This window comes from Piliocolobus tephrosceles, chromosome 13 (genome assembly GCF_002776525.5).
Source record: "Piliocolobus tephrosceles isolate RC106 chromosome 13, ASM277652v3, whole genome shotgun sequence".
Classification (NCBI taxonomy): Eukaryota; Metazoa; Chordata; class Mammalia; order Primates; family Cercopithecidae; genus Piliocolobus; species Piliocolobus tephrosceles.
In genome coordinates, this window is record NC_045446.1 from 57,081,041 (window position 1) to 57,097,825 (window position 16,785).

General features: G+C 39.4%; 1 protein-coding gene and 1 pseudogene across 1 annotated transcript; one reads left to right on the forward strand and one right to left on the reverse strand.

Annotated features, from left to right (window-relative positions):
• Positions 1-640: 640 nt before the first annotated feature.
• Positions 641-1,884, reverse strand: LOC111524641 (annotated as a pseudogene).
• Positions 1,885-15,579: 13,695 nt separating this feature from the next.
• LOC111524673 (olfactory receptor 502-like) lies at positions 15,580-16,491 on the forward strand. Its single transcript, XM_023189905.1, has one exon. It carries the CDS (start codon positions 15,580-15,582, stop codon positions 16,489-16,491), a length of 912 nt encoding a protein of 303 aa, XP_023045673.1.
• Positions 16,492-16,785: the final 294 nt, after the last annotated feature.

A 16,785-nucleotide genomic window follows, 5' to 3' on the forward strand; every position in this document is an offset into this window, starting at 1 on the left:
TTGCTTTTGGGGTCACTTTATAAGCTTATTTTTTCCATAAATGCATTCATGATTTTTTTTCTAATTTTCAAATCTGTTTGATTAAATTTGAAAAAAGTATTCTCTTAAATTGCTTTTAATTTTCTGTTTTAATCACATCCTTATTTTCAATTTCAACTTTTCGTGTTTGTACTTTCTCCCTCTTTTTGGATTTATTATACTAGTCGACTCGATGTTTTTCTTTTTCTTCCTCCCTTCCTCCTTTCCTCCCTTCCTCCCCTCCTCCCTTCCTTCCTCCCTTCCTCCCTCCCTTCCTTACATTCTTTCTTTCTTCTTTGCTGTCCTTCTTTCTTTAGTATCATAATTTATTTTCTTCCCAAAAAGCAAATGCTATCATTAAAATACAGTGTTCCAAAGCAATACGTTCCCTGAATGGATATGTGAACACACACACACACACACTCACACACACACAAACACACACAACATTTAAAAATATTTTAAAACTGCATCCTCTCTGTAGTAGGAAAACGGTGAGACCAAGACATATTAGGCAGTTAGACAATACTTTAACCAGTTTGTGCACAAAGTGATATTAATTGGAAGTACTCCACTTTTCCCACCTTTATTTATCAAGGCTATTTGTAGTTTTTTAAAATGGTCAGGGCTCTTTTTTTGCCTTCTGAGGGAAAACCCCAATTACATTGCCTAGTGTTTCTCTTAGGGCTATCTGCATTTCTTTGTTTCTCAGACTGTACACGATGGGGTTAAGCAGAGGCGTCAGTATTGTGTATGTCACGGCCGTCAGCATGTCTTCATGGAAGGAGTTGCTGTTCTTGGGCCTCAAATAGACAAAGCAAGCAAATCCATAGTGTATGGACACAACAGTGAGGTGGGAGGAGCAAGTTGAGAAGGCCTTAAACCTCCCCTTTGCAGAGGGCATCTTTGTGACTATGAACACAATGAAGACATAGGAAATCATAATTAAAATAAAGCTGCCCACCAACACACAGGCAGAGTACAAAAATAGCCCTTTCATGATCGGAAGTGTAATTACAAGCAAGGGAGACCACTGGTGAGAATAGTGCCAGATGGTGTTCAAGTCGCAAAAAGACAAGTTGAATACAGTGACGATGATGCACAGAGAAAGCAGGAACCCAACCATCCAAGAAGCCATCATCATCTGCAAGCAGATCTTTCTTGTCATAAGGGTGTGGTACTGCAGTGGGTTGTGGACAGCCATGTAGCGGACATAGGACATAGCGGCCATGATGAAACAGTTGTTGGATGCAAAGCCCAGAAAGAAAAACATCTGTGTGGCACACTCAGGAAGAGAAATGGTCAAGCCTACCAACATGTGAGGGATGACTACCACAGTGGTACAGGTTTCTGAAAAGGACAGGCCACAGAGGAAAAAGTACATGGGAGTGTGAAGGTTGTGGCTGAGCTTGATGGCTCCCATTATGGACACATTTGCAGTTAGGATGGTCATATGGGAGAAGAGAATCACCACAAAAAGTAGACTCTGCAGGTCTGAAAAACTGGAAAATCCCCACAGAGTGAATATGCTCACTGCAGTGTGATTGCCCATCCTCCTGGTGGGCACGACCACTGCCTATCAATGGTGCAGAGGGGCTCTTAGTCACGTCTGAGATCACTGTATAAAGCTCCTTATGCACTGATTTACCTTTATTTTATTCAGGGGAACTGAGCAAGTGTCAGGCAACTCTTAGAGAACCTGAGGAAAGGGAATTAAATGCACCTTTTAGTAGTAGTAGTCAAGAGGTCAAGGTCAGGAGCCTGAGTTAAGAATGATTCTAATATGATAATCTGTATAGATGAGTGGGCCCAAATACTATGCCTGGATTTTACCCCAAAAGCACTGTTTATCTCTCTTTTCTCCATTCTGGATCTGCAAGGAAGACACAAAATATGAATGAAAGTTTTATTATTATTATTATTATTATACTTTAAGTTCTAGGATACATGTGCATAACGTGCAGGTTTGTTACATATGTATACTTGTGCCATGTTGGTGTGCTACACCTATCAACTCATCAGCAACCATCAATTCGTCATTTATATCAGGTATAACTCCCAATGCAATCCCTCCTCCCTGCCCCCTCCCCATGATAGGCCCCGATGTGTGATGTTCCCCTTCCCAAGTCCAAGTGATGTCATTGTTCAGTTCCCACCTATGAGTGAGAACATGCGGTGTTTGGTTTTCTGTTCTTGTGATAGTTTGCTAAGAATGATGGTTTCCAGCTGCATCCATATCTCTACAAAGGACGCAAACTCATCCTTTTTTATGGCTGCATAATATTCCATGGTGTATATGTGCCACATTTTCTTAATCCAGTCTGTCACTGATGGACATTTGGGTTGACTGCAAGTCTTTGTTTTGTGAATAGTGCCGCAATAAACATACGTGTGCATGTGTCTTTATAGCAGCATGATTTATAATCCTTTGGGTATATACCCAGTAGTGGGATGGCTGGGTCATATGGTACATCTAGATCTAGATCCTTGAGGAATTGCCATACTGTTTCCCATAATGGTTGAGCTAGTTTACAATCCCACCAACAGTGTAAAAGTGTTCCTATTTCTCCACATCCTCTCCAGCACCTGTTGTTTCCTGACTTTTTAATGATTGCCATTCTAACTGGTGTGAGATGGTATCTCATTGTGGTTTTGATTTGCATTTCTCTGATGGCGAGTGATGATGAGCATTTTTTCATGTGTCTGTTGGCTGTATGAATGTCTTCTTTTGAGAAATGTCTGTTTATATCCTTTGCCCACTTTTTGATGGGGTTGTTTGTTTTTTTCTTGTAAATTTGTTTGAGTTCTTTGTAGATTCTGGATATTAGCCCTTTGTCAGATGAGTAGATTGCAAAAATGTTCTCCCATTCTGTAGGTTGCCTGTTCACTCTGATGGTAGTTTCTTTTGCTGTGCAGAAGCTCTTTAGTTAAATCATATCCCATTTGTGAATTTTGGCTTTTGCTGCCATTGCTTTTGGTGTTTTAGACATGAAGTCCCTGCCCATGCCTATGTCCTGAATGGTACTACCTAGGTTTTCTTCTAGGATTTTTATGGTATTAGGTCTAACATTTAAGTCTCCAATCCATCTTGAATTAATTTTCGTTTAAGGAGTAAGGAAAGGATCCAGTTTCAGCTTTCTACTTATGGCTAGCCAATTTTCCCAGCACCATTTATTAAATAGGGAGTCATTTCCCCATTTCTTGTTTCTTTCAGGTTTGTCAAAGATCAGATGGCTGTAGATGTGTGGTATTATTTCTGAGGCCTCTGTTCTTTTCCATTGGTCTATGTCTCTGTTTTGGTACCAGTACCATGCTATTTTGGTTACTGTAGCCTTGTAGTATAGTTTGAAGTCAGGTAGCGTGATGCCTCCAGCTTTGTTCTTTTGACTTAGGATTGTCTTGGCAATGCGGGCTCTTTTTTGGTTCCATATGAACTTTAAAGCCGTTTTTTCCAATTCTGTGAAGAAAGTCATTGGTAGCTTGATGGGGATGGCATTGAATCTATAAATAACCTTGGGCAGTATGGCCATTTTCACGATATTGATTCTTCCTATCCATGAGCATGGTATGTTCTTCCATTTGTTTGTGTCCTCTTTTATTTCACTGAGCAGTGGTTTGTAGTTCTCCTTAAAGAGGTCCTTTACATCCCTTGTAAGTTGGATTCCTAGGTATTTTATTCTCTTTGAAGCAATTGTGAATGGAAGTTCATTCCTGATTTGGCTCTCTGTTTGTCTGTTACTGGTGTATAAGAATGCTTGTGACTTTTGCACATTAATTTTGTATCCTGAGACTTTGCTGAAGTTGCTTATCAGCTTAAGGAGATTTTGGGCAATGGGGTTTTCTAAATATACAATCATGTCATCTGCAAACAGGGACAATTTGACTTCTTCTTTTCCTAACTGAATACCCTTGATTTCTTTCTCTTGCCTGATTGTCCTAGCCAGAACTTCCAACACTATGTTGAATAGGAGTGGTGAGAGAGGGCATCCCTGTCTTGTGCCAGTTTTCAAAGGGAATTTTTCCAGTTTTTGCACATTCAGTATGATATTGGCTGTGGGTTTGTCATAAATAGCTCTTATTATTTTGAGGTACGTTCCATCAATACCAAATTTATTGAGCGTTTTTAGCATGAAGGGCTGTTGAATTTTGTCAAAAGCCTTTTCTGCATCTATTGAGATAATCATGTGGTTCTTGTCTTTGGTTCTGTTTATATGCTGAATTACGTTTATTGATTTGCAAATGTTGAACCAGCCTTGCATCCCAGGGATGAAGCCCACTTGATCGTGGTGGATAAGCTTTTTGATGTGCTGCTGAATCCGGTTTGCCAGTATTTTATTGAGGATTTTTGCATCGATGTTCATCAGGGATATTGGTCTAAAATTTTCTTTTTTTGTTGTGTCTCTGCCAGGCTTTGGTATCAGGGTGATGCTGGCCTCATAAAATGAGTTAGGGAGGATTCCTTCTTTTTCAATTGACTGGAATAGTTTCAGAAGGAATGGTACCAGCTCCTCTTTGTACCTCTGGTAGAATTCAGCTGTGAATCCATCTGGTCCTGGACTTTTTTTGGTTGGTAGGCTATTAATTATTGCCTCAATTTCAGAGCCTGCTATTGGTCTATTCAGGGATTCAGCTTCTTCCTGGTTTAGTCTTGGAAGAGTGTAAGTGTCCAGGAAATTATCCATTTCTTCTAGATTTTCTAGTTGATTTGCATAGAGGTGTTTATAGTATTCTCTGATGGTAGTTTGTATTTCTGTGGGGTCAGTGGTGATATCCCCTTTATCATTTTGTATTGCGTCTATTTGATTCTTCTCTCTTTTCTTCTTTATCAGTCTTGCTAGCGGTCTGTCAATTTTGTGGCTCTTTTCAAAAAACCAACTCCTGGATTCATTGATTTTTTGGAGGGTTATTTGTGTCTCTATCTCCTTCATTTCTGCTCTGATCTTAGTTATTTCTTGCCTTCTGCTAGCTTTTGAATGTGTTTGCTCTTGCTTCTCCAGTTCTTTTAATTGTGATGTTAGAGTGTCGATTTTATATCTTTCCAGCTTTCTCTTGTGGGCATTTAGTGCTATAAATTTCCCTCTACACACTGCTTTAAATGTGTCCCAGAGATTGTGGTATGTTGTATCTTTGTTCTCATTGGTTTCAAAGAACATCTTTATTTCTGCCTTCATTTCGTTATGTACCCAGTAGTCATTCAGGGGCAGGTCGTTCAGTTTCCATGTAGTTGAGTGGTTTTGATTGAGTTTCTTAGTCCTGAGTTCTAGTTTGATTGCACTGTGGTCTGAGAGACAGTTTGTTATAATTTCTGTTCTTTTACATTTGCTAAGGAGTGCTGTACTTCCAATTATGTGGTCAATTTTGGAATAAGTGCGATGTGGTGCTGAGAAGAATGTATATTCTGTTGACTTGGGGTGGAGAGTTCTATAGATGTCTATTAGGTCTGCTTGGTGCAGAGATGAGTTCAATTCCTGGATATCCTTGTTAACTTTCTGTCTCGTTGATCTGTCAGTGGAGTGTTGAAGTCTCCTGTTATTATTGTATGGGAGTCTAAGTCTCTTTGTAAGTCTCTAAGGACTTGCTTTATGAATTTGGGTGCTCCTATATTGGGTGCATATATATTTAGGATAGTTAGCTCTTCCTGTTGAATTGATCCCTTTACCATTATGTAATGGCCTTTTTTGTGTCTTTTGATCTTTGATGGTTTAAAGTCTATTTTATCAGAGACTAGGATTGCAACCCCTGCTTTTTTTTATTCTCCATTTGCTTGGTAGATCTTCCTCCCTCCCTTTATTTTGAGCCTATGTATGTCTCTGCATGTGAGATGGGTCTCCTGAATACAGCAGACTGATGGGTCTTGACTCTTTATGCAGTTTCCCAGTCTGTGTCTTTTAATTGGAGCATTTAGTCCATTTAAGTTTAAGGTTAATATTGTTATGTGTGAACTTGATCCTGCCATTATGATATTAACTGGTTATTTTCCTCGTTAGTTGATGCAGTTTCTTGCTAGCCTTGATGGTCTTTACATTTTGGCATGTTTTTGCAATGGCTGGTACCGGTTGTTCCTTTCCATGTTTAGGGCTTTCTTCAGGGTCTCTTGTAAGGCAGGCCTGGTGGTGACAAAATCTCTAAGCATTTGCTTATCTGTAAAGGATTTTATTTCTCCTTCACTTATGAAACTTAGTTTGGCTGGATATGAAATTCTGGGTTTAAAATTCTTTCCTTTAAGAATGTTGAATATTGGCCCCCACTCTCTTCTGGCTTGTAGAGTTTCTGCTGAGAGGTCTGCTGTTAATCTAATGGGCTTCCCTTTGTGGGTAACCCGACCTTTCTCTCCGGCTGCGCTTAAGATTTTTTCCTTCATTTCAACTTTGGTGAATCTGGCAATTATGTGTCTTGGAGTTGCTCTTCTGGAGGAGTATCTTTGTGGTGTTCTCTGTATTTCCTGAATTTGAATGTTGGCCTGCCCTACTAGGTTGGGGAAGTTCTCCTGGATGATATCCTGAAGAGTGTTTTCCAACTTGGTTCCATTTCCCCCCTCACTTTCAGGCACCCCAATCAGACCTAGATTTGGTCTTTTTACATAATCCCATACTTCTTGCAGGCTTTGTTCATTTCTTTTTCTTCTTTTTTCTTTTGGTTTCTCTTCTCGCTTCATTTCATTCATTTGATCCTCCATCGCTGATACTCTTTCTTCCAGTTGATCAAGTTGGTTACTGAAGCTTGTGGATTTGTCACGTATTTCTCGTGCCATGGCTTTCATCTCTGTCATTTCATTTCTGACCTTCTCTGCATTAATTATTCTAGCTGTCAATTCGTCCACTCTTTTTTCAAGATTTTTAGTTTCTTTGCGCTGGATACGTAATTCCTCCTTTAACTCTGAGAAGTTTGATGGACTGAAGCCTTCTTCTCTCATCTCGTCAAAGTCATTCTCTGACCAGGTTTGATCCGTTGCTGGCGATGAGCTGCGCTCCTTTGTAGGGGGAGATGCGCTCTTATTTTTTGAATTTCCAGCTTTTCTGCCCTGCTTCTTCCCCATCTTTGTGGTTTTATCTGCCTCTGTTCTTTGATGATGGTGACGTACTGATGGGGTTTTGGTATAGGTGTTCTTCCTGTTTGGTAGTTTTCCTTCTAATAGTCAGGAACCTCAGCTGTAGGTCTGTTGGAGATTGCTTGAGGTCCGCTCCAGACCCTGTTTGCCTGGGTATCAGCAGCCGAGGTTGCAGAAGATAGAATATTGCCAAACAGCGAGTGTACCTGTCTGATTTTTACTTTGGAAGCTTCCTCTCAGTGATGTACTCCACCCTGTGAGGTGTGGGGTGTCAGACTGCCCCTAGTGGGGGATGTCTTCCAGTTAGGCTACTCAGGGGTCAGGGACCCACTTGAGCAGGCAGTCTGTCCCTTCTCAGATCTCAACCTCCGTGTGGGGAGATCCACTGCTCTCTTCAAAGCTGTCAGACAGAGTCGTTCCGGTTTGCACAGGCCTCTGCTGCTTCCCCTGTTGTTTTTTAGCTGTGCCCTGTCCCCAGAGGTGGAGTCTACAGAGACAGGCAGGTTTCCCTGAGCTGCTGTGAGCTCCACCCAGTTTGAGCTTCCCAGCGGCTTTGTTTACCTACTTAAGCCTCAGCAATGGTGGTCCCCCCTCCCCCAGCCTCGCTGCTGCCTTGCAGTTAGATTGCAGACTGCTGTGCTAGCAATGAGGGAGGCTCAGTGGCCATGGGACACTCCCAGCCAGGTGTGGGTATAATCTCCTGGTGTGCCCGCTTGCTTAAAGTGCAGTATTGGGGTGGGAGTTACCCGATTTTCCAGGTGTTGTGTGTCTCAGTTTGCCTGGCTAGGAAAAGGGATTCCCTTCCCCCTTGCACTTCCCAGGTGAGGCAATGCCTCGCCCTGCTTCAGCTCTCACTGGTCAGGCGGCAGCAGCTGACCAGCACCAATTGTCCGGCACTCCCCAGTGAGATGACCCCAGTACCTCAGTTGACAATGCAGAAATCACTGGTCTTCTGTGTCACTCGCATTGGGAGTTGGAGACTGGAGCTGTTCCTATTCCGCCATCTTGCTCCGCCCTTATCCAGTGTTTTAAAAAAAATCGAATGAAAGTTTTTTGATCTCACTTACTGGATTTTGAGATGTTATATTTGTCAAATGCTTTTTGTGATTTAGTGGCACCCTAGCACTCAGGGGTGCTTAAAATAAACTGTTGATTGAATGAATAAAATAATTCCATCATTTAAAATTACTAAAACACTTAGAAAATTCTGAGAGATCAGCGAATATTTCCAAAATAACATTCACATTTCTTTCAATGCAATCCTATCTTCATCAGTGCTCTCCACAGTGTAGTGGTTCCGAGGGTGACATTTGTGTCAACAACTAAAGCAGACAAATCAATTTAACATGTTGTATCTTCTGGGTTTCTATATGTGGTAATAATTAAAGCTTGAGACATACAATATCAATTTTTCTTAATACAATAGTTCTTAAGACATAATTTTTAAGTTCTTAATGTCTCTTTGAAGTTCTTTGAACATCTTTTTGAAGTGTCTAATATAATAAAATGGACTAACTTAAATTTAATATAATTTTGAAGATACTGGCTCATTCTGGAATGGTGTATTCTGATCAATTTTTGTGTTTTTGGCAGAACCTCCAGAACACCTGCCAGCTAATGTACTTAGGTAGTTTGCTTTGCAGCAAGCCTGAAAAGAATTAAATCAAGTTCCTCAGATAAATTTTGCCAGTAATATTTCTATTTTGATTGTTCAACATACAATCTGCTTAGGACATGAGGGCAGAAAAATGATATGAAGACTCTTCATAGAATTTTTTATTTTAATTTCAGTCATGGTTAAAGGTAGAGGGAAAGAAAGGAGGAAGCAGGTATGGGAATGAAGGGCTGGGAGAGAAAAAAGAAATACTGGCTGAAATTATTTTGAAAGATTCATCAAGACTAATGACAAAATAAGACAAAAGACAAAACAATTATATTGTTAGTTGAGGAGTTACTGTCTTCTATGTGCATTGCATTTGTATGTAAAGAATACAAGAAGAGTCAGAGCAGGTAACCAGCACCTACTCAATACCAATAATGTATTATACAATATGCTAGGATTAGACAGAACTGTCTCATGTAATTCTTACAAGGCTATGTGAAGAATTTTTGTTTTCATTTTACAAAATGTGAAAGCAAGGTATGGAGTGGTAACATTACTATCAAAGTCCATGAATTTATTCCATATATACTGACTAGATGCCAATGATATTTCCAGCAATTGTATGCATAGGAAGCACAACATGGAACCAGACATGTAGGATCTCTGTGTTGTGAGAGTGCATAACTACTGTCGTTTGTGGAATTTGAAAGCCCTCTCTGAGGAGGTGATGCACTTAAATGGAGAATAGAATGACAATATGTAAACTATGTGATGATCGGGGGAGATTACTGCAGGTACAAGGCACAGATAACACAAAGACCCTTAGGTAGAAAACAAATATACTCAAGCATTCTTCAATCAAGACTCATATCATTTATTTTTTAGTCTACTCCCCCACAGATTCTTTCCTCTGAAGGTTTCTCAGATGATTTACCTCTAAAGGAAAGTCTTTCCCATCTTTATTGTTTCAGAACCACTCACTTTGTATGACTCTCCAATTTCAGCCTCTATCAAAAAAGGATCTCCAGTTTCTTCTGGGACATCTCCAATTCCAGAATGTCCTCCAAGTATTGAATATAGATGTTTAGAGCAAAATTGGCCATATTCCCTTACATATCAGGTATCCCTCCTGTGTTTCCTCTCTGAGTTATTTACAGACATTGTAGAGTTACCATTAGGCTGCATTTCTTATTCTTTCCACATCTTTCACCCCAATGAGTTACTTCCAAAATTCTAGATATCTATTTTCCAACATCTGAACCTTCTTTTTTAGTCCCTCTGCAGTTGCCATATATCTGTCCCATAGGGTGAATATGGTATCTCCTTCTCCCAGTTCTATCCTTCACCTACTGCCAGCTTATTTATGTCACACCTGTGACCACGCTATGTCTCCTCATTATAGATGTCTTTTGGACCCCTTTTGCTTACAAGCTAGATAATACTAATAACTTATACTCTTTATTATATGTTTTGGTTACATAGTCTTGTATATACTCATAGCTACCCTAAGATATAAGTACTACTACAATGATCTTATTTACAATTAGGAAATTGTGGCTTAGAGAGGTACCTGATTTGCCAAAAGTGAGATAGGTGGTAAATGTATGTGCATGGCATATTTACAGCAAGGCAGTGAGAGTCTAGAGAACTACATGTTTAGCTAGCTGATTCTGAGGAGAATTCCACCTAGCATGGCTTCAAGATCTTACCTGTCCATCCTCATTTCCTACCCCCAAGTTCTCCTACAAAAGAAACATCCCACTATTTCTCAAATATAGTATGTCCTTTTGGGGGCTCTTCTACTATATCCATGTTATTTTCTCTAAGTTGCAATGTATTTCCTGCCCTTCTCTGCCTCCTAAAAACATAGCTTTCTCAAAATGACAATTTATCACTTCTCAGAAGACTCTCTAAATTTGCCTAGCTATGTTATTCACCTTTTAGATTTAGATACCATTTTATTGTAATAAGACATTTTTTACAAGCTTGGCTTCTGTACTAGACAGGACAAAGAACAGTGTAAAATTTTGTCTCCCCCAACTTTTAGCCTAAGCTGAGCACAATGTCGGCTTTGATTAAGGTCAGTTCAATGGCTATAGGATAAAACAGGGTCTCATATTCTCCAGAAAGCCTTCCATGATTATTCAGTGATTATTGCTTCGATTCATTTATTAATTCCTCCAATGCATTGCTTGAGCTCTTTTGCGTTTATTTTATTTAGACATGCACTAAAGAGAGTTGGCTGCTTTCTAAGTGAATTTTAAGTATCTTGTCGCCTAGCAAAGTGAATGCAATAGGTGCTTTCTAAATGCTTGCTTAATTGCACTTATGAATATTGAATAACATCAAAAACAAATAAACAAGTTCTGAAAACTTCAGCCGTGGTTTCTTAGAGCCTAGGAGAAAGAAACTATTATTTTTACATTCTAGACACTCCCCTTATTTACTATAGTATTAAATCACACTTGACTTATAAATGGTCATATTAGAGTCACTAGGAGAGCTTTTTCAAAGAATGTATTTCCACATACATATACCCCACAATTTCTTGGCAAGTATCTTCAAGGAGAAAATCTCCAGGATATCAGGATATGTATAGTTTGCACAATCTTTCTCAGTGATGTTAGTTGGGAGCATTTGACTTTTATGATACTTTTCATATATGTTGATGGTAAAGTCTGCTTTCCTCATTATTTAAGTATAGTAATGACAAAAGGTATGTCCATATGACATTACCTGCTTCCTTCCCAATGACCCTGGCAGCTTCTGGTGAACAAGATGCCCCTAACATTGTGTCAGCCTTTCTGTTTGGTTTGCCCAAGTCTTACCCTCTTTCTATACCTGGCTTTTGCCTTGAGTTTGCCATCCTCGTCTCTGTATTTTGTTCTTCAAAGCCCTCCTCATGCAGTTTTCTGGGTTCTCTCTTTACCAAGAATAAGAAACAGACAACATTCTTAATTGTCATCTGTCTGTGCTCATAGTTTCTTCAATACTATTGAAGAATAGTAGTAGAATATTCAAAATACTTCAGTTTCTAACAGGCTATAAACACCCACAGATACTTGATTATTAGAACATATAGAATGAAATGATGTACATTGTAAAAAGTAAAACAAACAAACAAAAAACCCCAAACTCTAAAATTCCTACCTTCTAAAGAAGGAGAATTACCTTCCAGTTTCTTAAAATCATGAAGTACTTAAGCTGGAATAATGTACAGTCTCACAACACAGGTGCAGTTTTCTGCAGTTCTTCCTGTCAGTTCACTTATCTCTTCATTCAAGGGTAAGTGTTAAAGCAACTTTTCCCCTTGAATGCCTGTGATCAGTCCCCTCTGAATTTAGAGTCACCTACACATAAAAGGTAGTGTCATCTTCATTTCTTGGAGATGGAGCTCAGAACCATGAAGATTTTAATGAGAGTCCTGGGACCACTGAGACCACTATATTGCAACTACTGATTTAGATACCAGAAACCTTGACCTCTATATCACTCTATGTGATGCTCACAAATATGTTTTCTTAAATCCTCACATACCATAGGGGCTTTTCAATGAAGTTTGCTCCTGTTATTCTGAATAACAGTAGAAATGATTGAAATTCAACTTGTTAAAAATATACTTTAGAATGTAGAGGATGCCTTTGGGCATATTTTACTTCCTGCACAATACCATTTATTTTATGATTCTGAAAATTTGCGAAGTCTCTCAGGTCTTTTCAACCTTATTCACAGGGCAAGGGAATGGGTCATCATTAGAAGCTATTGCCTGGGGAAACAAAAGAAGGAAGGTAAGAAGAAAACAAACACACAGTATGATCACTGTGATTTTATTTCTCATGGGGCAACTTTGCTGTAGAAGACCTTGATGAAAAGGAATATCCACTATTACCCAAACCTCCAGTCACTGCACTGCTATCTGTAATATCTACAGGTGTCTTCAAATTTCCCCTGTCATCAGATTGTCCCTCAGTGTCTTTGCCATTTATAACAATCTTCTACCTAATGTATTATCAAGTCTTGTCTCCAATATTTGTTCTCATCATCTCAGTACTTCAGGCAAACCAATGCACTATATTCAAATTAAATTCTGCATTTTCCTCATTCTGTTTTCTGTTCTTTCTGTCTGAAAAATCTCTATTCTTGATTTCACCCATCCAAAATCTTGCTCATTCTTCAAGGTTCAGAACAAATGCCATATCATCCAAGAAACTCCTAGCTTGCATAATGTATAAAAATCGAGAAAGAAATTGTTGTCATTAAGAAGGAATTCTATAAGGGGAGGCATTTACTTTGCATAACTTGCATTGGGTACCAGAGCATCAATGCTAACAGAGTCAGTGTAACAGTGTAGATAGCTGTACATAATAAATAAGACTTGTTGAAACTAAGCAGACATTTTAGTGCCTTTCCTGGATCTCCCTTACCAGAGCAGTGAATACATCCCTAAGCTTCTTCGAGAGCCAGCTTGTAACATATATAAACCTCTTTTTTGAGAATTGCTCTTAGCAAAAAGGAAGATAAGTGACTGAAAATAGCTGGGAGTGCATGCCCTCACACCCAGGGTGCCCCATAGCCAACAATGGAATGATATGATGGCTTTAAAACAATGGCAGAAATGTCCTATTGTTGCAAGCTAGAACCACTCCAAAGTGCCATTCATGCTCCAGTACTTCCTGGGGAATCAGACTGAAGCTACTTTCAACTGACTCCACACCTTTCTCTGGCCTATTCCCATGCCTTGTCCTGTTTCTCTCTCATTCTTTGTTTTCTCCTGAGATCACTCTTTTACTTAATCACACGCATTTGAATTGGTAAGGTTCTGCTTTTGCAGAACTTGTGATAAGACAGAGTGTTAATAAATACACAAGAATAAAGACTGCTTATACTTTTTTATACACACTCAAAATTTAAAAATAATAAAGTATATCTAGTGACTGAAGATAGTGAAAAACAAAACAAAACAACAACAAAAGCAAAATAATTAACTATCAACAGTACCTACCCTCTCCCATCTTGAACCACTGTCTGTTTTGTATTCTGCAATCTCACACTCCTACTTTGGGCCTTTTTCTACCACTTTTATCTTCTTCCTGTTTGGTAGAGAGTGAAACTTCACCAACTTGAAGGAGCACCTCACAGTGACCAAGGCCCTTCTTCAGCTCTCATCACCAAGGACCACACAGTTACCGAGGTTGCCAACCCCAGCTATCTGAGTCAATCAGACACCATACACACTGAGACCCACAGTCACCATATGCCCCTTCATTTGGTACCTGCTGCATTCCAGTATGTCTAGCCTCCTGCAGGTGAACATCTTTACTTTCAAAAGTCAGCTCGTCCACTTTTTGATGGGGTTGTTTGTAAAGGATATGAACAGACCTTTCTCAAAAGAAGACATTCATACAGCCAACAGACACATGAAAAAATGCTCATCATCACTGGCCATCAGAGAAATGCAAATCAAAACCACAATGAGATACCATCTCACGCCAGTTAGAATGGCAATCATTAAAAAGTCAGGAAACAACAGGTGTTGGAGAGGATGTGGAGAAATAGGAACACTTTTACACTGTTGGTGGGATTGTAAACTAGCTCAACCATTATGGAAAACAGTATGGCAATTCCTCAAGGGTCTAGAACTAGATGTACCATATGATCCAGCCATCCCATTACTGGGTATATACCCAAAGGATTATAAATCATGCTGCTATAAAGACACATGCACACATATGTTTATTGCAGCACTATTCACAATAGCAAAGACTTGGCACCAAATATCCATCAGTGACAGACTGGATTAAGAAAATGTGACACATACACACCATGGAATACTATGCAGCCACAAAAAAGGATGAGTTCGTGTCCTTTGTAGGGACATGAATGCAGCTGGAAACCATCATTCTCAGCAAACTATCACAAGAACAGAAAACCAAACACCACATGTTCTCACTCATAGGTGGGAACTGAACAATGAGATCACTTCGACTCTAGAAGGGGAACATCACACACCGGGGCCTATTATGGCAAGCGGAGCCGGGGGAGGGATGGCATCGGGAGTTATACCTGATGTAAATGACGAGTTGATGGGTGCTGACGAGTTGATGGGTGCAGCACACCAACATGGCACATGTATACATATGTAACAAACCTGCACGTTGTGCACATGTACCCTAGAACCTAAAGTATAATAAAAAAAAATTAAAAAAATAATAAATGCTTATCAAGTATGGTTAACCTCAACATGACTCTTCATCTTAAGACATTTTATTTCATAATAACCTTATTGCTATATAAATGTCTATATCAAACATTAAACAAGCAATTTGAGGCTTTTCAAAAAGAAATACAAATTGTTAATTTCCGATTTAAATTATAATTAGTATATATCCTCTATTGAATTATATTCAATAAAATATATGCAAAAAAAAAAAAAAACTTTTTTAAAAACTTGGCCGGGCGTGGTTGCTCACACCTGTAATCCCGGCACTTTGGGAGGCCGAGGCAGGCCGATCACGAGGTTGGGAGATCGAGACCATCCTGGCAAACATGGTGAAACCCCATCTCTACTAAAAATACAAAAAGATTAGCCGGGCATGGTGGTGGGTGCCCGTAGTTCCAGCTACTCAGGAGGCTGTGGCAGGAGAATGGTGTGATCCTGGGAGGTGGAGCTTGCAGTGAGCGGAGATCATGCCACTGCACTCCAGCCTGGGCGACAGAGCAAGACTCCGTCTCAAAAAAAAAAAAAAAAAAAAAAGAAAAGAAAAACATAGACTCATCATTTGATGTGAAAAATGTACTGATGTTGAATGTCTTCAAAATGACTTCTAGCGAAAATGAAACCAACAAGTTTTTACTGCTTTAATGTGCTGTTCTCATCATGGGTTCATTTAGTCAGCAGCCACTTCATCTCATGGATTCCCTGGAGAACGGGAATCACACTGCTGTGATGGAGTGCATCTTATTGGGCTTAACAGATGATCCAATCCTTGGAGTCATCCTCTTCATGATTATCCTATGCATCTACCTGGTGATCATATCTGGCAATCTCAGCATAATTATTCTTATCAGAATCTCTTCTCAGCTTCATCATCCTATGTACATTTTTCTGAGTCACTTGGCTTTTGTTGACATGGGCTATTCATCTTCTGTCACACCCAACATGCTTATGAACTTCCTCATGGAGAGAAATACAATCTCTTACCTTGGATGTGCCATCCAACTTAGTTCAGTGTTTTTCTTTGGCACAGTCAAATGCTTCCTTCTGGCTGCCATGGCCTATGATCGCTTTGTGGCAATTTGCAGCCTACTGCTTTATTCAACCAAAATGTCCACACAAGTCTGTGTTCAGCTACTCATAGTGGCTTATATAGGTGGTTTTCTTAACGCTTCCTCCTCTACCTTTTCCTTCCTGTCTTTATTCTTCTGTGGACCAAATCAAGTCAATCATTTTTTCTGTGATTTTACTCCTTTACTTGAACTCTCCTGTTCTGATACAAGTATCCCTGCAGTCATTCCCTCATTTTATACTGGCTCCATCATTGTGGTCACTGTGTGTGTCCTCACCATCCTGAAGATGCACTTCACTGAGAGGCGCCACAAGGCCTTCTCCACCTGCACCTCTCACATCACTGTGGTCACTCTGTTCTATGGGACCATTACATTCATTTATGTGATGCCCAAGTCCAGCTACTCAACTGACCAGAACAAGGTGGTGTCTGTGTTCTACATGGTGGTGATTCCCATGTTGAACCCCCTGATCTACAGCCTCAGGAACAAGGAGATTATAGGGGCTCTGAAGAGAGAGCTTAAAAATATTTACTAGTGATGTCTGTTCTTTTTTATAATGATTGACAAAGTAATATTCCATAAATAAAGTAATGAAAAGTAATTGAATGTCTGAAATATAGCTGGCCATACATCATTACCAGCATTGAGCTTTTGTTAGTAGTGGGTGGATTTTCAGCTATCAAATAGTAAATCAGAGGCACATAGTAAATTACCTCTATAAAATTAAGTTAAATTTATAATTTTAAAAAATCAAATGTGTTTATATGTTAAAAATACACAATCTACTGAAAATTCTTTTTAAGTTAGAATTTTTGAAAGAAGTTATCTG